Source organism: Pteropus alecto, unplaced genomic scaffold, assembly GCF_000325575.1.
Source record: "Pteropus alecto unplaced genomic scaffold, ASM32557v1 scaffold71, whole genome shotgun sequence".
NCBI lineage: Eukaryota > Metazoa > Chordata > Mammalia > Chiroptera > Pteropodidae > Pteropus > Pteropus alecto.
This window is the reverse complement of record NW_006433024.1, coordinates 19,012,353-19,033,990: the sequence shown is the minus strand read 5'-3', so window position 1 is coordinate 19,033,990 and position 21,638 is coordinate 19,012,353. Positions and strand designations below refer to the sequence as shown.

Below are 21,638 nucleotides of genomic sequence, written 5' to 3'. Positions count from 1 at the left end.
TAAGCTTTCTGGACACCCAAGACCTTTAAAATGTCACTATAAACTACTTTCCCCTTGTGATCCCCCTCTTTGGTGGTTTGTTTTATGGAGTAAATGTGTCCTTTTTGGTTCAAAAATGTGTGTGTGTGTGTGAGAGAGAGAGAGAGAGATAGAGAGGTCATATTCCCCACTTGGAAGATCGACATCTCTTCACAGTCTACCTGTTCCACGTGAGGGACCGTACGAGACACAAAGGGGTGTGAAAGTGTGTAGAACAATCCCTGTTCTTAAGTAGCTTATAGAGGAGAAATATGACCAGACAGTGGGGAAGAAATTGCAAGGCGGCATTTGTGCCCCCAAAACAATGGCTGCCACAGTATTGATAAAGCAGGTGCTTACACTTTGCTGAAGTAATAATATGAGAAGCAGAAGGAAAATATGGAAGTGGACAGGAGAGAGAAGGATCTCTGTGATTGTGTTAGTTTTTCAGATCTAGTAAGATATTTCACAACATAATGATTTTTGCGAACTTTTGATGTCCTGCCTGGAGGACTGAAGTCTTTCATTTGGCTCCTACCCATCAAGAATCAGACAGTTTCATTCTCATTTAATTACTTGTTGTTGCCATACAAAAAGACCATTAGCATCTGCTTTTTTAATTTTGAAAAAGTAAATTGAGACTGTGTTTACAGTTTTATATCCACTTCTCTAATATCATTTCAGTATTTATAAAGGGCTTCATAAAATGCATTATCCATTGGGTCATGATAAGAATAGTCTGCAAGCCCAGTCTACCAATTTGCTAGCTGCCATTTGTGTTTGAAGATGATAATGCTACTGGTGTTTCTTTTGTTAGAATGGATGTATCTGGAAGGTGAGGTTGCGGGTAATCAGGATGTCAGCCTCTTGCTAGATGACCTTTCCTTGGCAATTGCATCTCTCCTCTAATGGATGATACAGACAGGTTTTAAATATCCCAAATGAAGGTAGTTCTGCAACCTCTTAGGTTGTGATTGTAAATGTTCTAGAATAGAAGAGTGCGTTTGTAAGGTTTTTTTGACATTCCGATCTTACGCACGCTGTGGACTTGAGCTTGATCCATATGTAACAGGAGTGGGCTTGCTTCTGGAAAACTGTCTCTACAATCTAAAATACATTAAAGTCAGAGAGAGTAGCCTTTATTTTTATACAAAGAAATTAAACCATGGATTTTTCTTTTTGCATGATTTAAATTGTTGTATTTATAGATTCATGTCTACTCTAGTTATGCAATTTAATCATTTCAACTAGGGCTTTACATTTTTCTCTTCTTCCAAAATGAAATCCATATTACCTCCTGTGTCACCATGTTTCCAGTTTTAGTATGTTGTTGTTCTCGAATTCTTGTTGACTGCAGTCAAACTATGTTTTCATTCTTTTAATAAAAAGTGAATTCTGAATTTTTATTTAATTTTCCTCTCCTAGACAATTAAGTCCCACACAGAAACAGATGAGAAACAAACAGAGAGCCGCACCATCACTCCACCTGCTGCACCCAAACCAAAACGGGAGGAGAACCCTCAGGTAGGCCCAGCCCTCCAAAGGCATGGCTCAGTCTATGAGATGTGACTCGTTCTCACGCACCAGGAGAGACACTCGCTCCCTGAATCACTTTATTTTTCTCCTCTTTGGTCTTTTTACTATTCAATAATGTTATCACCAAGTCAGGTTGGCCCAAAGTAGATGATGAGTATGGCCTTGAGTGTCCATGCGCTGGCATGCAGGCATTTCATACACATTATAAATTTGAAATGTAAGATTGATGACCATTTCCCCAGATATCCTGTTGCATTCCTACTGATCATTATGTTTTGTTTGTCTCAGCCAACATTTATGAGATGTTCAGTTCACTCAGCGAAGGTCTATTACACATTATTGATTACAGTTGTTACATGTGCTTTTTTTGTGATTACCATTGTATTGAATTAGATCCCCAAATCCCAGATGAATCAGTAGCTCAGAACTAGTTCGTTGAAGCATGAGAGTAGTGATGGAAATAGTAACGTCTGTACTACAATGTAGGATAGAATTATAAACTTAAGTAGCAACATGACTCTGGTACAAATATGGAATGTGAATTTTGTATGTTCTGAGGTGAGAAATAGCATCAAATTTTTAGTTTGATGCTTTTGTACAAGTAGCTAGAAAATAAAAATTGGACAGATAATATGATGATGAATATCTGATAGTTGGATATTATTAGACCAGTGATCCATTTCCTTCTATCCTCAATGCATCCTTTGTAATGAAACCATGTCAAATAGTGACATGAAGCCATCAAAGCTTCATGTAATTTTTTTAAGGCAGTGGCTTACTAAGCCAGTGAAGGTTTTCTAAAACAAGTACAAATTATAATTCTTTCTGATAGGAAATGGATTTGCGTTTAGTTTATCTCTGAAGAAGGGACCAAAACTTGAACCAGAGAGAAGTACTAGTCATGCAAATTGCTGAGAAACTTATAAAGTCATCCGTAAAATTTCTGACAATTACTATGCTTGGAGGAGCAAAAATAGATCAAGCTATTAGCAAAATTTCCTTGTGAAAAGAAACCGAAGGATATCTTATGTCAGTGGCACAGCATGAGCAAGCATGTGGAGTAGCAGATATTTCACCTTCTAGATGGGCAGAATCACTGCCATAAAGAGAAGAAATTAGTTGAGGTGAAAGTTCTTGATAACTTTTTAGTTTATCACTGAAAATCCGTTCCACGGGAAAAGAGATGTTTTTTTGTTTTTTTGTTTTTTTCCATTTAATAATACTTTTGTGAGCTTGATCTAGACTGGCAAAGGTGAATTGGATATGGGTGACCGAGAAGGGTGCTGTTACCTGACTGAAAGAAAGGGCATGTGAATGTCAGTTCACACTGCCTTATTAACAGAACCTGCTAATCCTGATTAAGTTTTGAAGGAATAGTGAAAATCAGGAATGTATTAATTGATAACAACAAAGTGCATGCTGTTTCAACAGCGCAGTGCGGAAAATGGGCAAGTCCAAGACTGCTTTTTCCTTACTGAAGTAGTCTGGGGGGATTGGTCCCCACCTAAGTTTTGGAATAAGAAACAAAGACATTTCTTTAGGACTCAGAATATCGATAAAGGACATTTCTGTGTTTTCAAGTGACTTGCTCAAGGACTGTATGTTCAAAAAAGTTACCTTGAATAGCTTGAACCTATCACTTCAGGCCAAAATATCATGATATTTAATGTTGAGGATAAAATGTCAGGATTTTTAAAGGCCAAACTGTGGTATAAATAATTCTACAGGAGTATGTCTTCTATCAATTGATGATGTTCTTTATTCATCAGCAAAAGAAGTTAATGAGGCATATTCGGCATACATAGCAGCCACATGCGGTGGTACAGCAGAAAATGAAGACAATACTTTCCAGACCACATGCAACCAAAGAGCAAAATAGGAGTCAAACTGTTGCTCTCTCCAACTTTAAGCATCTATTATTCCAGCTCTGGGGTGTAGTATTTTAATCATTCTAGTTAGAGAGAAATGGTTCTATAATTTTTAAGCCCATGTTTGATTAAAGAATCATAGTATTAAGCAGAACCTCCTGCTATTTATTCCTAAAACTCATTTAGCTTTGAGTTAGCATTGTTTAGTCATTAGTGGTAAAAAGGTAAGGAACCCTGACATGTCATGACAAGTGAAGACCTAATTATGATAAGTGAAGTACTTAGATAAATCTGGAGCTTGTGTGAGATGCTCTGCATGTTTTTCAAATATGAAATCCTATTCCCTCTAAGAGGATTTTTCTGAAACAAACAAATTTGGGTCACTCAAGATGCTGATTTCTGTCATTGAGAATGTAGATGTAGGCCCTAGTCCTTCTCTTTTGGTCCTTGTAAGACAAGAAAGCTACAGGTGGCTCCATAGCTGCTAAGAGTGGAGGGCACCCTGCTGTTTGTTCACCTGAACCTGGCCTCCTTCAGGTGACTAGCCTGTTGGGCTGGCTTTCCCCAGGACTCTAACTAGGAACATGCGATTGGCTCTGTGAGAACCCAAACTGAAGTAGATTCTTCTTCTGTTTCTCTGGCACAGAAACTTGCTTTCATGGTGTCTCTGGGGTTGGTGACACATGACCATCTAGAAGGTAAGAGAAGATATTCATGAATATGCTTTGCCTCTGGTCCAGAGCTTTGCTCTTGAAAATGGTGTTTGACTGTATTGCTAGAATAGGAAGCTGGAACACAAGTACATGTAATTCAATCAATGTGGACTTTATTTCCTTTAGAGTAAAAATTACTTTCCCTCTTTGTAATGTTCAGTCCCTCCCTCCCCTTCCACTGTGCTAGGGAAGCCACCCAAGTGCCTGGCCTAAGGTGACTTCTGTTCACTTAGGGGAACTTTTTTTTTTTCCCCTGACAGCATGAAGTAGCAAATGTCCCTCTGACAAGTATTTGTCTATATTTTTCAATCACTCTAGGTTATCAGAATCTTAAGAACAGTTACAAAGCTATATTGTCTTGGTTATTTAATTCAAGAATGATGAACCATGGTTATGGATAAAGTAAGTTCATCCATACCTATATTACAATGATCTAAAAATAAATCAAGACAGCTTGTTTACAAGTGTTGTCTACCAATAAGCTGTCAATCACAGAGAGCCACACTGTGGGACAGCATGATCCTGCTTTCTGAGGTGAGAGTGGATCATCCTATGTATTTGCTTCCAGCAACGTGCTTGTCTCTGCTGAGGCTGCAGTGCAACAAAGAGACTGGCCCCCATTTCTAATTTCTCATGTGGAAACTAATAGTTAAAACAATGAAATGAAGTTTTTGAGGGTCTCCATACCTCTCTTCTAATTCAGACCTTTTGCTTTCCCAAGAAATCCAAAGCAAGAGGCAAGAGCGAAAAAGAAGAACTACAGCAAATCCGGTGTACAGTGGAGCGGTCTTCGAGCCAGAGGTACTCCTGGCCAGCGCTTGGCCCTTCCAGTTCTATTTATGACTTGTTCGGCACCTCCCATTTGAAAACCCGCTTAAGAGCAGTACCCTGGTTGTTCTTGGCCAACTTTGTGAAATGATGGATTTTCCTCTGGTTGATTCCATTATTTCATTTTTATTATTCACTGCTTTCCCCTTAGTTTTTTCCTAAGTTTGATACAAACCTGCCTTAAAAAATTTAATTCATCCTGGCTTCAACATAGCTGTCATCTGAAACAGAGGCAGATCTCTCTGGAATATTCTCGGAGCCAAGTACATATAATAAAACACGTTAGCACTGAGATTTTGGGGTGACTAACACTAACTAGTTGGCATGTTGACAGGCGTGCTGTGGCTTGGTCTTTAACTTTTGCCAGTATTAGTGGTAACCATGCTATTCAACCAATCACCTTTCCTTCTTCACACTTCAAAGCGTAAGAAGAGTGCAGTCACATACCTGAACAGTACAATGCATCCGGGGACCCGGAAGAGAGGTGAGTACCTTTTTATATCTCTCCCTCGCTGTTGCTTTTGCTTTCTGTGTTGTGTTTCTTCCCTGTCCCTCCTCCCATTGTCCTAGAGCCTGACTCCTATATCCCTTGAAAATAGTTTTGTTGTTGTTAGTCTCTGAGAATGAGGGAAAAAGAGAGCAATATTTCTTTTTAGAGTTGTGTATACTGAATCAAAAGCTGCCTTTCCTGGAAATCTAGCTAAGCTGACTCAAGGGAATGGCTTAATGCAGCGTCTCTGCCCCGGGCCCACCAGACCGTCTGTGAATAGCACAGTGAACAGCACACACAGTGTAAAAGGAAGCATTTTAGCATCCTTGAGCAGACAGAGCACCGCTGTTGCCAAGGTGTTCTTAGTAGTGTCTAAGTTGTCTTGCTGCCAGTAAGACGAGAGCATAACTCTCAAGTTTCTGTGAGCTGCAGACTCTCCAGGAAGGAGAGAGGTAGCCACACCCAGAACTTAGAATCTATGAAAAGAGTGCATCTCCAGCTGAGGAAGAAAAGGTCACTGTCAAATCAGGCTCCCGAAAGCAGAAATTCCTAAAGAGCTCCATCCCCGTTTTTCAGACCTCCCCAGGGCAGGCCAAAGATGACAGCAGCAACAGCTCTCACTGTGCAGGTCTAAATAGGTCTTAATAGCTCAGAATTTGAGCTCATAAACAAGGTTCTGAAATTGTTCTTTGATGTCAGTAATACATCCCAAGGTCCCTTTCTCCACATGATAATGTGTCCCTGAATTATAGTTCCAGGCTAGAAAGGTTGCAGAGTGAGTGGAGTAGCATACTAATTTTTGCGTGTGCACACACAATCTCAGAGCTATTGGAAGCTTAGGAGGTCATCTCGACCCTTTGTCTGCCTTAGGGAGAGCTTGCAACTGTACCATGACTACCTCCTCCCGCAAAGAGGTAGCATACCCACCCTTAGTGACCCATTCTCATGTTGCATCAGCCTCATCATTCAAATAGTCAAATATACTCAGATAGGAAACCCTAAGTCATTGCTTGATATCAGTTCTTGGGCCACAATAATCAATGTTATGGGTTATTTTTTGTTGTTTTATTTTTGGTGATTTTTAGTGACCTCTGACACAGTTCTCAGAAAGGAGCCCCCAGCCAGAAGCCACAGTTAATTGGCCTGCTGATGGGCAGTATCTGATAAGAGGACAGGGGTAAATGAGCCAGAAAGACCTTGGCATCTCTTGCCAAGGTCAGGAGATAAAAGCCTGCATTTGCAATGCCTAGGATATACCTTCTGTGCGTGAACAAAGAGCATTCATCTTCCACTTCTCCTTCTCAGAGCACTAAATTCCCTAGAAAAGACAAACCAGTATGCTCTGTCTTTGTACCGCAAACATTGCCAGTTTAACACAAATAGGTAATGTAATGTTTGTGTAATGTCTGACAATCAGGCCTCCTGTGCATAATTTTGATAGAAATTATAACTGTTGGCAAAGTCATGATGCTCGTACCATCTACCAGTGCTCGTAGGCAGTTATGTACTTCTCTTTTTCCTTTGGGGTCTAGGCTTACATTTTTGTTCACGCATAGCTCAGAAGCTATGACCCTGGCCCATAGAAGACAAGGACCCTGACTTAGACATGTCTGGCAAGAGTGGTTGGCCTGGGCTTTCCACACCCTTTAGGGCTCACTTATAGATCCTCTGTAGCCATGAAGTTTGATTCAGAATGCTCTTGCTCAAATCATGTCTCGCAGAGTTAGCAGTGTTGCTAGTGACGGCCTTTCCTAAGACTTTGGAATAGCCCCAGTTCTTAGACTTGTTGCTCACCAAAATGTTTGTGATAGAAAGCAGGGAGACAGAGCACCTGAGTCCAGACCCACTTACATTCATGTTTAAGCCCAGGACATCTTACCCCTAGGTTCCAGCTACTCCCAGAATATGTATCTCTCACTAGCTCTACTAGCAAGGGGTAAGAATAGTTAACTTGAATTTCGTCTCCTTGCTTTGCCTTTCTCCACCCTCCCAGGCAGTGAAATGACCAAAATACAGGCAGAAGAGAAAAGGAAAAGCAGAAAAAAATCATAAATCTGTTTGCAGGAACTGAGAATCATTAATGTTATTGTGAGAATGATGGTTGCAGAGAAACATTAGAGAGCAAATACGCAAAAGATATGGAAAAATAAAATCAATTCTTATACCTGGCCTTGACTCCCAGTGAGCTTTGGTTCTCGCATTAGAAATCTCAAATTGTAATAGTCCAGGAATGTCACTGTTTTGTGACCAAGGCAAGGCCCTGTAACATGACCCAGCACTTCCTGTCGTTCTCCAAGGCTCTCTTTTCCTCCCTTCTTTTGAGACTCATGAAGTTGTTTCTAATGACATTTAAATCTTTGCTTCTCTTTCTCTCTTTGGGACTGTTGTATTAACCTTCTGTCTGCTACCTCACTTCCTTTTCCATGCTAGCCAATGAGGAACACTGGCCAAAGGTATGTAAGATCATTTTTCCCCCTTTCTTTCCCTCCCCCTTTTTTCCCTTTTGTTCCCTTCTCTTGGTATATAGGTCGTCCTCCAAAATACAATGCAGTGCTGGGGTTTGGAGCCCTTACCCCAACATCCCCCCCATCCAGTCATCCTGAGTCCCCTGAAAATGAAAAGACAGAGACCACATTCACTTTCCCTGCACCTGTTCAGCCTGTGTCCCTGCCCAGCCCCACCTCCACAGACGTAAGTAACTTGGGAAAAGCTCACTCTCTTTCTGAGAGTTTAAATCGGGAAAACCGTTATCCTGTGTTGTCTCCTTACCAGCTGCATCTCCTTGACTAACCCTGGAACAGCAGTAATCCCTACAGGACACTTTATGCCAGTAAAGCAGCTTTCTGCTCGGGCCCCAGGTCCTGCTGTGTCCTTGAGGCTCACAACATCAGAAGGCTCCGTCAGAGTTTTCAGAGTCTGGATTTGATCCGCGGTGAATGAGTTCTCAGGCAGGGGACGTGGTGGGGAGTCAGCTCATATAATTGGAAGGTGTGCAGGTTTCTGTCATCGGTGTTTTGGAGGTGGGGAAATGAACAAGGTGTACCTTCCCGCAGCAGTTCTTGTTTCCTGCTTCAAGTAGAATTCAAGAAGTGGAAAACTTTTCTTTAAAGCAGCTATATTCGGCATAGTTGGTCAGAAACAGATTCCTGAAAAAGTGTCGGATACTTAGTAGTCCTTCGCCCAGAAACTGCAGGAGTGTAAACTAGTGCCCTAAGTTTTTAAATGAGTATTTACAAAGCAGGGAGTTCACTCAACAAACACTCACTGAGTGCTACTCTGCTGAGCAAGTACTGTTCTTAAGGCTAGGGACAAAAGAGGGAACAAAACCAACTCCCTGTCCTCAAGGAGCTCATACTGCTTGGCCAGAGGCTGGCGATAAGCAAATGAACATATAATATGTCAGGTAGTGATAAGTGCTGTGAAAACCAGTGGGACAGAATAAGGGGCATAAGGAGTTATGGCAGGAGGCTGCTCTTCTACCAAAAGTGGTGAGAGAAAGCCTCTCTGATAGGAAGAGGAATATGTGGGGGCAAGAGCATTCCATGCAGAGGGAACAATAGTGCAAAAGCCGTGAGGTAGAAATGCACATAGCATGGAAGAAAAGCAAGAAGGCCAGGATGCTAGGGCAGTGAGCAGGCAAGAGTGGCCGGGGGTAAAATCCTGGAGGTGACAGGGCCTTGGGTAGTGCAGGGCCTTGTGGCTTTTACTCTTAAGTGAAATGAGAACACACCAGAGGGTTTTGAGTAGAAGAGTGATGTAACTTTTTGACTGTTTTGAAAATTGTCAAACTTATGAAGAAGTTATAATAACAATACAACGAACAAATGTATACCCATCACCTAGATTCATCAGTAACCATTTTACCACGTATGCTTCTCCACCCTACACACACACACACACACGCACGCACGCTTTGCTGAACTACTTAAGAAATTGCAGAATCTTCACCCAAAAGACTTCGGTTTATATCTCCTAAGACTAAAGATATTCTCTGATATAGCTACAATGCAGTTATCAAATTGAGGAAATTTAACATTGATAAAATATTATATAATACACAGTTTATATTTAGATTTCTCCAGTTGTCTCAGGTATTGCCTTAGCAGCACTTTATTTTTCCCACTCCAGAATCTAATCCAAGATCACTCTTGACATTTATTGTCATCACATTGTCTCTAGTCTCCTTACTTTGAACAGTTTCTCGGCCTTTCTTTGTCTTTCATGACATTGACCTTTTAAAAAAGATAGGCCAGTCACTGTGTAGAGTATCCTCCATTTGGATGACCTAATTGTTTCCTGAAGAATAGACTCGAGCTGTGCATGTTTGTAGGAACACTAAGTAAGAGATGCTGAGTCCTTCTCAGTGCATCGCAGGAGGAGGCATGGCATGTGTTGTCAGTCTGTCCTGTTGTCGGCGATGTTAACTTTCATCTCTTAAAATAGATTCCATCAACTTTCTCCATTTGTAAAGGTACCTTTTTTCTTTGGTGGAGACAGCTTCGAGTCTGTATAAATATCTAGTTCCCCAACAAACCGTTACTGATTGGTTTTAGCATCCTTTGATGGTTCTTGCCTGCATTTATTATTCTAAGGTGTTTACAAAATTGACTTGGATTTTAAAAGGATTGCTGTGTGTGAAAGATGGAGAAGAGACTGTGGAAGGGATAGGAGGGAAGCAGGGAGACCAGACACGAGGCTGATGCGGTCATCCAGGCAAGAGCTGATGCTCACTTGGCCTAATAGGATGATACAAGTAGAGATGGAGAAAAGCGATCGAGTCTGCATCTCTTTTGAAAAGCTAGCAGGATTAGATAATGAGGGATGAGAAAAAGAGTAGTCAAGGGTAAATCCAGTTTTGGCCTGAAACAGCTAGAAGGATGAAGCTGCCATTTGTTGGAAATGATGAAAGGAGCAGGTTTGAGGAGGGAAACCAAGAGGTTCATTTTGTGCATGTCCCATGTCTTTTGTGAGTTACAGAGCTTGTCTTTAGAATCATCTTCAAGTAAAATGTCCCATGACTTTTAAGATTCTTAATATTTTCTAATAGTCTACCCCTCTCTAAAGAGCAGAAGAATACCATGTGTACATCCTGAGTTAAAATTCCAGAAACAACAAAAAAAGTGTCATCTTTGGGGGACTGGGGTCATAGAAGAGTTCTGTTCTCCAGCAGGTGTCCTTCCTTAGATGTAGTTGGTGGCTCACTCTAAGGATCGAGCGGTTCGTCCAGCTTTCCTGACCTTTGGCATTAGTAGTTGATTCCTGTTTTCTACCTGACCTGCTAATTAGCAACGGGGAGTCCCTGTTAGAAACCTTGTTTTCTGGCACTAATGATTGTCCCAACTTTTCCTCAGTTGAAGCATTGCCAAAGGCAGTGACAGCTCCTAGCTCTTGGTAGGGCTCTCTCCCAGGGTGGTGCACGGCGCCGGGCAGCAGATGGCTTTGTGGTTCTGCATGTGCGTCTCTTTCCTAAACAGTGTTGTTTTTTTTGTGAGTGATTTTTGGTTGAGGGAGTTTATAAAACTGTTTTCTTAAAAGGATCCACTCAGATCAAATCACAAACTAAAAGCTTCTGCCAGATTTTGTCTTAAAATGCAAACACTGTTCTTTTCAAAAACCTAAAGATAAGGGGAAGCTTTTCCAGAACCACTAAGTGTATTGAGAAATTCCTAATTTAAGCCTAGTGGAATGGAGTTTTTAAAAATGATAATTGACTTCTACTTTTACAGTATTCCTACAGTGGCAGTGATTAAAATCAGCACATAGGGCTCTGTATATTTGCTGCTGGGTGGCAGAAGCCCCAACAATATTAATTAAACAGTAACAGTTGAGAGGCAGGCATTTCCTAGAGATCAATAACCATCTAGAAGGATGTGATAATACAAGACCCAGCCAGACACTAATCCTTAGGATATACCTTGTTGCCATCACCATTTCTATGAGAAGGGGAAGATATGTTGACATAGTTATGATTTTTTTTTTTTTTAGCAAAGTTGAAATCGATATAAAAAACGTATCCTCAGCTCCTAGCAAAGAATTGTGGGTCAGCTATCTTTTAACTTACCATTTGATTTATGGTAATAATTTGGTCAGTCACCAAAGTCCAAGCTTTTTGACCTGGTGCCACACCTCTGTAGGACTTTATCTGCTCTCTTTCAGCAAGGAAGCCATTCTGTGCGGATGAAATACATAGCTTATCATTTTATATTTATTTCTATGGGCAGTAGTTCTCAAGTGTGGTGTGGAGGGGTCCCTGAGACATTTTCAGGGAGTTTCGAAGATCAAAACTACTTTCATGGTAATACTAAAACATTCTTTTCCATGTTCATTCTCATTCTCTCGAGTGGACAGTGGAGTTTTCCTGACAAGTGATGATGCCATCGCTTTAACAGCTAATGGAGCGTGCACTTGTGTGTTCTGGTGTTTTAAATTTTTTCAATAAGCTATTTTTATAACTTCTAATTCTATAATGATTTAAAATTTAAAAAGTTATAAAACTTTTAATGTAGTAAATATCAATATATATAACACACATAAACCAAAGCTCTTTGAGGTCTTTAGTAATTTTAAGAGTGTGATGTGGTCCTGACAACAAAAAGGTTAAGAACTGCTGCTATGGGATATGTAAAGAGGATAGGAAGTTTTCTTTCCTTTCACAACTTGAAAGAAAGTAATTTTTATTTTACCTATTCTTTGCTTTGATGATCTCCTTACTCAGGAGCAAAGGAGAATGAGTAGAACTCTTTACCCAACAAATCCCTCTGAATAAGATACCCAGTTTGTGTCATTTACTTCATCGCTGATAATTTTATCATGCAAAACATTGTCTGCAACTCTAAAATTTTTATAAACTTCATTAAGATGCAGACTTGTAATATAGGGCTAGCTCTGCAGACAAGAGCACCCCTCAGCCTGATATTAAGAATGAAAGAAGAAAATCATGGTTAATCGAGGGATAAAACCTTACCTCTTTCAACGCCTGGAAGTTGAGCTGCTGGGCTGCGTTATCATGCGGTGTTTTTTCACATGTACTGAGTACCTTTTTTACTGCCCAGAGGTAACATTTTCTTACTGAGAAAGGTTAAAATCCATCCACATTCTGATTATCTTATAACTTTTTACAGCCAGTTTTCTAGGCTGCTGGATACCCTAGTGAATTACAGAGAAACTTTCCTAGAGAGAGAAATTATAGGTCTGGGCAGGTACATTCCTTCAGCTGTGGTGGTTGAGGGGTTATACCATAGAAAGGAAGAATTGAACACTGCTGTCTGTATCATTGTTTCCTGTGCAGAATTTCTAAATTAGGCTTTTTGGCGGAATAGCCTACAAATCTGAAACAGCACATTGGAAGTGAAAGGGCTGCTCCAAGTGGTGGCACTGCCTTTGCCAGCTCACCTCTGACACGTCCCTTCAGTCTTCCCTTCTTTGGTGTCTTTATCAGCGGCATTAATCCCATTTAGAGAACAGGCCAGGAATTGACTTGCTGAAAACTACCTCTTTAATACCTCTGGGTTTTTTTGTTTTTTTGTTTTTTTCAGTTTTCTTCTCTGCAAATTTTAAGTAGATCTGCCTTTTTTTTTCTGCTCGTGCCTTCTGTTCAGAGGGCTCCAGCAGGCTTACCCGAGTACTAGAACTCACCGAAGGGGTGTGGGAGACAGGCAGAGTGCACTGGGGCTGCTCTTCTTTTCCCATCTGGAGGACTAAAGCCTCCGGAATAGAATGGTCCATTGAACAGCAAATGCCAAATACTTGTTTTAAGAGAGAACATTGTCAGCTGTTGCTTTGGCTTTTTAAATTCTTCATATTAGAAAGCTCATGTGAGTTTAATTTGATCCTGACTTAATCTTTTCCCTTTTGAACTTTGACTGTATTTTTTTCTCCCTGAGCAAGAGTTTAGTAAAATTCCATTTCTTGTCTGTTTTCTTTCCCAATCCTTCTAAATTCCTTCCAAAAATGATAGGTAATAAGGATTGTTTGTATAATATTGTAGACACTTTGATGCACAGATTTTAATGTCTTTAAACTTTCTGATATGTGGGTTGGACTCTGCCAAAACATAATAAATGCTGAGCTATCACCTGTAAAATTAATTTTGGCTTAGATGACTGCAGAGCTTTCCTATAAAGTCTACTTTAAAATTAAGAATATTGCCCCTGACCAGGGAACCTTTGCCATATGGGGCAGGTGGGGGCTTGTGCCATTGGTAATTCTACTTCCATGAATCCTCTCGTAACATGTTAGAGGGGACACAGCTAATTGTCCTAAAACATTTATACATATCCAGAATGTGCATGTTAACATTCACATTTTATCTTTTTGTCCTTTCTCTTACCTTTCCTCTAAATTTCATAGGGTGATATCCATGAGGATTTTTGCAGTGTTTGCAGAAAAAGTGGTCAGCTGCTGATGTGTGACACATGTTCCCGTGTGTATCATCTAGACTGCTTAGACCCGCCTCTGAAAACAATTCCCAAGGGCATGTGGATCTGTCCCAGATGTCAGGACCAGGTACCGTAGGGGCCCAGGCAGGGTGCGGGCCAAGGAGAAAGGCAACACAGTCAACAGGACTTCCTTTCCCCTCTAACCTAGGGAATGGTGGGGCCTCTTCCCTTTCCTGGTGGTTCTCCGGGCCACCTCTGCCCTGTCTGCGGCACAACACTGACCCTCACAGCATCCATCCACTCAGAGGTTCTGTCACAGTTATAAGGCAGTGACTCCGTGTACGGATGGGGCAGGACCCTAACTGCTTCCCTTTATTTGAAATGCCTTATCTTCTCATTACCTTGACCCTTCAAAATCTTTAAGACTTTCTGCCTCATGCTCTTAAGAATAGTCCAAACCCAGTATGTGGTTTTGAAACTCTGGAAAATATAATCCTTGAATGAAAGTGCTCCGTTAATTGTTTAAGTCAAATAATAAGTTTCACTCGTAATCTGTGTTGTCATCAGGATCAGATAACTAACTATAAAGTGCTATCTTAATATTTCCTGGACTTGAAAGGCAAACATAGAGTCATGTGCTGCTTAACGATGGGGATGCATTCTGAGCAATGCGTCCTTGAGCGATTTTGTTGTTGTACAAACATAGAGTGCACTTACACACACCTAGATGGTCTAGCCTGCTGCACACCTAGGCTATGTGAGGTAGCCTGTTGCTCCTAGGCTACAAGCCTGTGCAGGAGTATACTGAACAAAACAACATGAGATTAAATCAGCACAAGAGAAAATGGTGCATCAAGACTCAGTAAACACAAGGCATATGAAGCTGCTGCCAGCATAATACAGCATACTGTTTTACAGCAAACTTTTTGTTTTAATAAGTGGAAAGAGTACACTGTAAAGCAGGGGATTAGTATTGGTCTGTGGCCTGTTAGGAACTGGGCCACATAGCAGGAGTTTGAGCAGCAGGCGGGCGAGTGAAGCTTCATCTGTATTTGCAGCCGCTCCCCAGCACTAGCATCACCACCTCAGCTCCACCTCAGATCATCAGGCATTAGAGTCTCATAGATGCACCGGTCCCTGGTGCCAAAAAGGTTGGGGACCACTGCTGTAAAGTAATGATAATAAGTGTAGTATAGTATAATAAATACATAAGCCAGTATGTTGTCTTTTATTATCAAATTGAAAGAAGAAAATCATGGTTAATCGAGGGATAAAACCTTACCTCTTTCAACGCCTGGAAGTTGAGCTGCTGGGCTGCATTATCATGCGGTGTTTTTTCACATGTACTGAGTACCTTTTTTACTGCCCAGAGGTAACATTTTCTTACTGAGAAAGGTTAAAATCCATCCACATTCTGATTATCTTATAACTTTTTACAGCCAGTTTTCTAGGCTGCTGGATACCCTAGTGAATTACAGAGAAACTTTCCTAGAGAGAGAAATTATAGGTCTGGGCAGGTACATTCCTTCAGCTGTGGTGGTTGAGGGGTTATACCATAGAAAGGAAGAATTGAACACTGCTGTCTGTATCATTGTTTCCTGTGCAGAATTTCTAAATTAGGCTTTTTGGCGGAATAGCCTACAAATCTGAAACAGCACATTGGAAGTGAAAGGGCTGCTCCAAGTGGTGGCACTGCCTTTGCCAGCTCACCTCTGACACGTCCCTTCAGTCTTCCCTTCTTTGGTGTCTTTATCAGCGGCATTAATCCCATTTAGAGAACAGGCCAGGAATTGACTTGCTGAAAACTACCTCTTTAATACCTCTGGGTTTTTTTGTTTTTTTGTTTTTTTCAGTTTTCTTCTCTGCAAATTTTAAGTAGATCTGCCTTTTTTTTTCTGCTCGTGCCTTCTGTTCAGAGGGCTCCAGCAGGCTTACCCGAGTACTAGAACTCACCGAAGGGGTGTGGGAGACAGGCAGAGTGCACTGGGGCTGCTCTTCTTTTCCCATCTGGAGGACTAAAGCCTCCGGAATAGAATGGTCCATTGAACAGCAAATGCCAAATACTTGTTTTAAGAGAGAACATTGTCAGCTGTTGCTTTGGCTTTTTAAATTCTTCATATTAGAAAGCTCATGTGAGTTTAATTTGATCCTGACTTAATCTTTTCCCTTTTGAACTTTGACTGTATTTTTTTCTCCCTGAGCAAGAGTTTAGTAAAATTCCATTTCTTGTCTGTTTTCTTTCCCAATCCTTCTAAATTCCTTCCAAAAATGATAGGTAATAAGGATTGTTTGTATAATATTGTAGACACTTTGATGCACAGATTTTAATGTCTTTAAACTTTCTGATATGTGGGTTGGACTCTGCCAAAACATAATAAATGCTGAGCTATCACCTGTAAAATTAATTTTGGCTTAGATGACTGCAGAGCTTTCCTATAAAGTCTACTTTAAAATTAAGAATATTGCCCCTGACCAGGGAACCTTTGCCATATGGAGCAGGTGGGGGCTTGTGCCATTGGTAATTCTACTTCCATGAATCCTCTCGTAACATGTTAGAGGGGACACAGCTAATTGTCCTAAAACATTTATACATATCCAGAATGTGCATGTTAACATTCACATTTTATCTTTTTGTCCTTTCTCTTACCTTTCCTCTAAATTTCATAGGGTGATATCCATGAGGATTTTTGCAGTGTTTGCAGAAAAAGTGGTCAGCTGCTGATGTGTGACACATGTTCCCGTGTGTATCATCTAGACTGCTTAGACCCGCCTCTGAAAACAATTCCCAAGGGCATGTGGATCTGTCCCAGATGTCAGGACCAGGTACCGTAGGGGCCCAGGCAGGGTGCGGGCCAAGGAGAAAGGCAACACACAGGACTGGACTTCCTTTCCCCTCTAACCTAGGGAATGGTGGGGCCTCTTCCCTTTCCTGGTGGTTCTCCGGGCCACCTCTGCCCTGTCTGCGGCACTGACCCTCACCTCACAGCATCCATCCACTCAGAGGTTCTGTCACAGTTATAAGGCAGTGACTCCGTGTACGGATGGGGCAGGACCCGAACTGCTTCCCTTTATTTGAAATGCCTTATCTTCTCATTACCTTGACCCTTCAAAATCTTTAAGACTTTCTGCCTCATGCTCTTAAGAATAGTCCAAACCCAGTATGTGGTTTTGAAACTCTGGAAAATATAATCCTTGAATGAAAGTGCTCCGTTAATTGTTTAAGTCAAATAATAAGTTTCACTCGTAATCTGTGTTGTCATCAGGATCAGATAACTAACTATAAAGTGCTATCTTAATATTTCCTGGACTTGAAAGGCAAACATAGAGTCATGTGCTGCTTAACGATGGGGATGCATTCTGAGCAATGCGTCCTTGAGCGATTTTGTTGTTGTACAAACATAGAGTGCACTTACACACACCTAGATGGTCTAGCCTGCTGCACACCTAGGCTATGTGAGGTAGCCTGTTGCTCCTAGGCTACAAGCCTGTGCAGGAGTATACTGAACAAAACAACATGAGATTAAATCAGCACAAGAGAAAATGGTGCATCAAGACTCAGTAAACACAAGGCATATGAAGCTGCTGCCAGCATAATACAGCATACTGTTTTACAGCAAACTTTTTGTTTTAATAAGTGGAAAGAGTACACTGTAAAGCAGGGGATTAGTATTGGTCTGTGGCCTGTTAGGAACTGGGCCACATAGCAGGAGTTTGAGCAGCAGGCGGGCGAGTGAAGCTTCATCTGTATTTGCAGCCGCTCCCCAGCACTAGCATCACCACCTCAGCTCCACCTCAGATCATCAGGCATTAGATTCTCATAGATGCACCGGTCCCTGGTGCCAAAAAGGTTGGGGACCACTGCTGTAAAGTAATGATAATAAGTGTAGTATAGTATAATAAATACATAAGCCAGTATGTTGTCTTTTATTATCAAATATTACATACTGTACATAATTTCATATGCTATACTTTTATACAACTGACAGTGGGTAGGTTTGTTTACACCAGCATCACCATGAACACATGAGGGATGTGTTGCACTACGATGTTACAACAGCTATGATGTCACTAGGCAATAGGAGTTTTTCGGCTCCATTATAATCTTAGGAAGACACCATCATATATTTGGTCATCTGTCATTACCAAAACATTATGTGGCGCACGACTGTATTATTAACTATCTCAGCCTCTTCCTTCTTTCTCTGCTTAGTTTCTGATTTCTTTTTCTCAGTTATCCATATATCTTCATGTTTTTATTATAATTAGTCTCAAGTCTCTTTTGGAAGTAGACAAAGTATAATAATAGATAAATAAGCTCAGTAACTGAGCAGACTTTGGGATCCTGCTCAGTTCTTTGGAATCCTGATTTGAGAGAATTCTGGTTTTCCCCTTTTAATCTTGGTCCTCTTCCTAGTGTCTCCCTGATGTGGTTGAGATAGTTCTTTGTTCTCTTCCAGTTACTGCCTTGTGGCCCTCTGATAATTTTACACATGGAGTCTAGGTTATGTTTTAGTATTTGGAACTGATAGATATTTAATTTCCTTGGTCAGGCTGTCTTTGAGGGACATAAAAAGCAAAAATTGAGACAAGCAGCCCATGTCAGGTCAAGGACAGAACTCTCAGTGGTTCCTGCCATTGTGCAGACTTGCAGCTTGTGCTGGTGGTTCTGGCTGTGGGGAGTAGTTGGGGTCATGTGGCACATATGAAAAGATAGGAGTGTCCAGCCAAGTCCCAGCCTCTTTCTAAGCCAGGGCTCAATTGGCTTGGCTCTTCCTGCATTGTACCTCATCCTCTCAGGCTGATGTCTGGAACTTTATAATCCAGAAACTATAGATGAGGGTTTTGCAGCCCTGCCACCATAATCCTTCCTAGATTTTGTCTGCCAGTAGCTACACTGCTTGTTATTACACAGGGGATGCGTATTTATACCTCCTCCTAAAGGTAAAATTCTAAAAATCTTTTCAGATGCTGAAGAAGGAAGAAGCAATTCCATGGCCTGGAACTTTAGCAATTGTTCATTCTTATATTGCCTACAAAGCAGGTAAAGAATTATTCATACCCCATTTTGTGTGATATTCCCTTGTTTAAAAAAAAAAAAAAATCCTAGAAGGCAGTATTTGGTTTGTTTTCAAAAAGAAATTTAGTTACAAATGAAAAGCTTGCTACTGAATGAAATGAAGGTCGTGTAGCACTTTCTTGGGGACGAAAAATGAGTATATTTTGTATGTGTAAAGCCAGGCCCAAGCCAGTGACAGTTTTCTAGCGTATCTGTACATGTACAAGGGAAAGTCCAGGTGAGCAGGTTCTGTGCGTCGGCCGTGGGGCTCAGGGGGAGCTTTGGGGAAAATATCATCTTTGGCAATCGTGGGGAACATAGTGGCCTTTTCAAAGAATTTATTGTTAAAAACAGGTCCTTTTTTTCTTTTCAGCAAAAGAAGAAGAGAAACAGAAGTTACTTAAATGGAGTTCAGATTTAAAACAAGAAAGAGAACAACTAGAGCAAAAGGTGAAACAGCTCAGCAATTCTATAAGTGTAAGTAAACCTCATACTTTCAGTGATGGATACAGAAATACAGACTCTTCCATGTACATTATAGTGCATGTGGCTCCCAAGGGCTGATTCAGCCCCTTCAGCTTATTAACACAGTTAACTTGGGCAGGTGAACGTTTGCCTTCAGTTAGTGTTGGTTCTGAGGTACAGGTGGCCACTTGGTCTGTGGTGCCTTAGCCAAGCTCTGGAATATCCTCTTGGCTTTGACCTGAGTGGATTTTCGGTCTCCAGGCTGAAGAGACGGAGTCGCAGCTATAACACTGTAGCAACCGCCCTCATGTCTTCCTCTGTGGGTTTGGGAGGAGCCTTTCCTGACATGGCACGCAGGCCAGGTCCCCACGTGTGATTCTTTCTAGTCGCCTGAGCTAGCGGGTCCATCCACGTGGCCCCTCCCTCCCACCCTTTCTCCCACACCGTGCTGATTGCATTTCCAGATTTTCCTGACCAGCCTGAGGAAGAGGGGTTTCTAGAGACAAGTATTGGAAGTAAATACCGCCCAGGCTGCCCTGTCCAGGTGGGAAGGTCGTATTTGCAACGGATTCGGATGCTCCTCCTGCCAGGAGCAGGCTCTTTTCCGTTGAATTGGTGCCCCTTGTTGGAGTGAGGTGACCTCAGCCCTCAAAGGCACTAGGTTGTGTCCTGTCCCATTCACCTGCTTTCCTCTCCTCACCACACTACCCGCAGCATGCAACTTTCACATCTATTTCCCTGCCTAGAAGAGGAGCCAACAGGTGTGGGAGGCTGAGGGCCAAAGAGTGAGAGACTACAAGTGACCAAGCAGAAGGGGCTCTGTTGGCTGACATTTTTGATTCTCTTAAACATTGGTGTCCCGCCCCAGGCCCTGCCTCTACATTCTGGCTTGCTGACAGAGTGGTCTTTAGTAGGCTCTCCAGTTGAACCCAGGAACCCCTGGCTCGTTTTCCATCCAGGACAACTCAGTCCAGTCCAGAGCACATGAGCACCTGTTAGCACAGCAGAAGCTCACTGAAACCTGCCCAAACCAGCTTCAACACAGCCGTAGGAACTTTGTAAAATGACTTTTATTTTGTAGTTTCATAGTGGTGGTTCACCTTTGGTTTTAAGTCCTAGTGTCAAGTAGAGTTGGCTTTTAAACCGGTCACTCGCCCCCTCTGTCTCACCTCTTGGGCAGTAGTGCCCACTCTGGCATGGGGCACAGCAGGTCTGGGCTGCACACCAGCCAGCGAGGATCCTCTTACTGGAGAGGCTGCCGGGCCTGCCAGAGAACCCGCAGGCTCAGTGCCACCGCCCTTCTTATTTGCTGCAGAAATGCATGGAAATGAAGAACACCATCCTGGCCCGGCAGAAGGAGATGCACAGCTCCCTGGAGAAGGTAAAACAGCTGATTCGCCTCATCCATGGCATCGACCTCTCCAAACCTGTAGACTCTGAGGCCACTGTGGGGGCCATGTCCAATGGCCCGGACTGCACCCCCCCTGCCAATGCCACCACCTCCACGCCGGCGCCCTCCCCCCCCTCTCAGAGCTGCACAGCGAACTGTAACCAGGGGGAAGAGACTAAATAACAGAGCCCTGCTAGGAGAAGCCACGGGATCCCGGCGGCAAGGAGAGCAAAACACTGAAGACTCTAGAACAGCGAAGCCGGATTTCTTCTGGAAAGTACAGAATTCTTTTGGTTCTTTGGTTCCAGAGAGAGAGAAGATGCTTGTGCCAGGTGGCACCAGAGTTTGCCAATTGATCCTTCTTATTCTGTGTGTACATGCAAAGATTGGACCATGTTACATGAAATAGTGCCAGCTGGAGGTTCTTTGCCAGCACCATGCCAAGTGAAATAATATATTTACTCTCTCTATTATACACCAGTGTGTGCCTGCAGCAGCCTCCACAGCCACGATGGGTTTGTTTTTGTTTCGTTGGGTGGGGAGCAGGGACGGGCGGAGGGAGGAGAGCAGGTTTCAGATCCTTATTTGCCGAGCCGTTTGTTTAGGTAGAGAAGACAAGTCCAAAGAGTGTGTGGGCTTTCCTGTTTCTAAACCTTCACTACTATAAAACCAAAAAGGAAATCGAGATTTAACCAACCCCAGTGCCCAGAGGAGGGATGGGGAGGGGAAGGGAGGGAGCCAGGGTGGGAAGAATATATCAGATAAACAGTATTCCTTATTGTCTGGGGTGGGGCACAGTGCATGGTGAGACGGACACCAAGAACAGCCACCGGGTCCCTCTCCCGAGCACCCCGCTCCCCCGCCGTGGGCGCCCCCACTACTCCCGAGCCTACTTC

At 42.2% G+C, this 21,638-nt stretch overlaps 1 protein-coding gene across 19 annotated transcripts in view; it reads left to right on the top strand.

The window, feature by feature from the left end:
• The window catches only part of PHF21A (PHD finger protein 21A), a 159,484-nt gene extending 138,267 nt beyond the window's left edge, over positions 1–21,217 (top strand). For 16 of the 19 annotated variants that reach the window (XM_025044057.1, XM_025044062.1, XM_025044061.1 and 13 more), the window contains 8 exons: positions 1,444–1,542; positions 4,069–4,120; positions 4,857–4,936; positions 5,387–5,447; positions 7,981–8,144; positions 18,797–18,872; positions 19,261–19,364; positions 20,668–21,217. In XM_025044057.1, the coding sequence (XP_024899825.1) occupies positions 1,444–1,542; positions 4,069–4,120; positions 4,857–4,936; positions 5,387–5,447; positions 7,981–8,144; positions 18,797–18,872; positions 19,261–19,364; positions 20,668–20,925 (894 nt within the window). In that variant the 3' untranslated portion in view covers positions 20,926–21,217. Of the gene's footprint in view, positions 1–1,443; positions 1,543–4,068; positions 4,121–4,856; positions 4,937–5,386; positions 5,448–7,980; positions 8,145–13,802; positions 13,987–18,796; positions 18,873–19,260; positions 19,365–20,667 lie in introns of those variants that run through there. The other 3 variants (XM_025044063.1, XM_025044064.1, XM_025044065.1) reach the window with 2 other exon arrangements.
• The last annotated feature ends 421 nt before the right edge of the window (positions 21,218–21,638 follow it).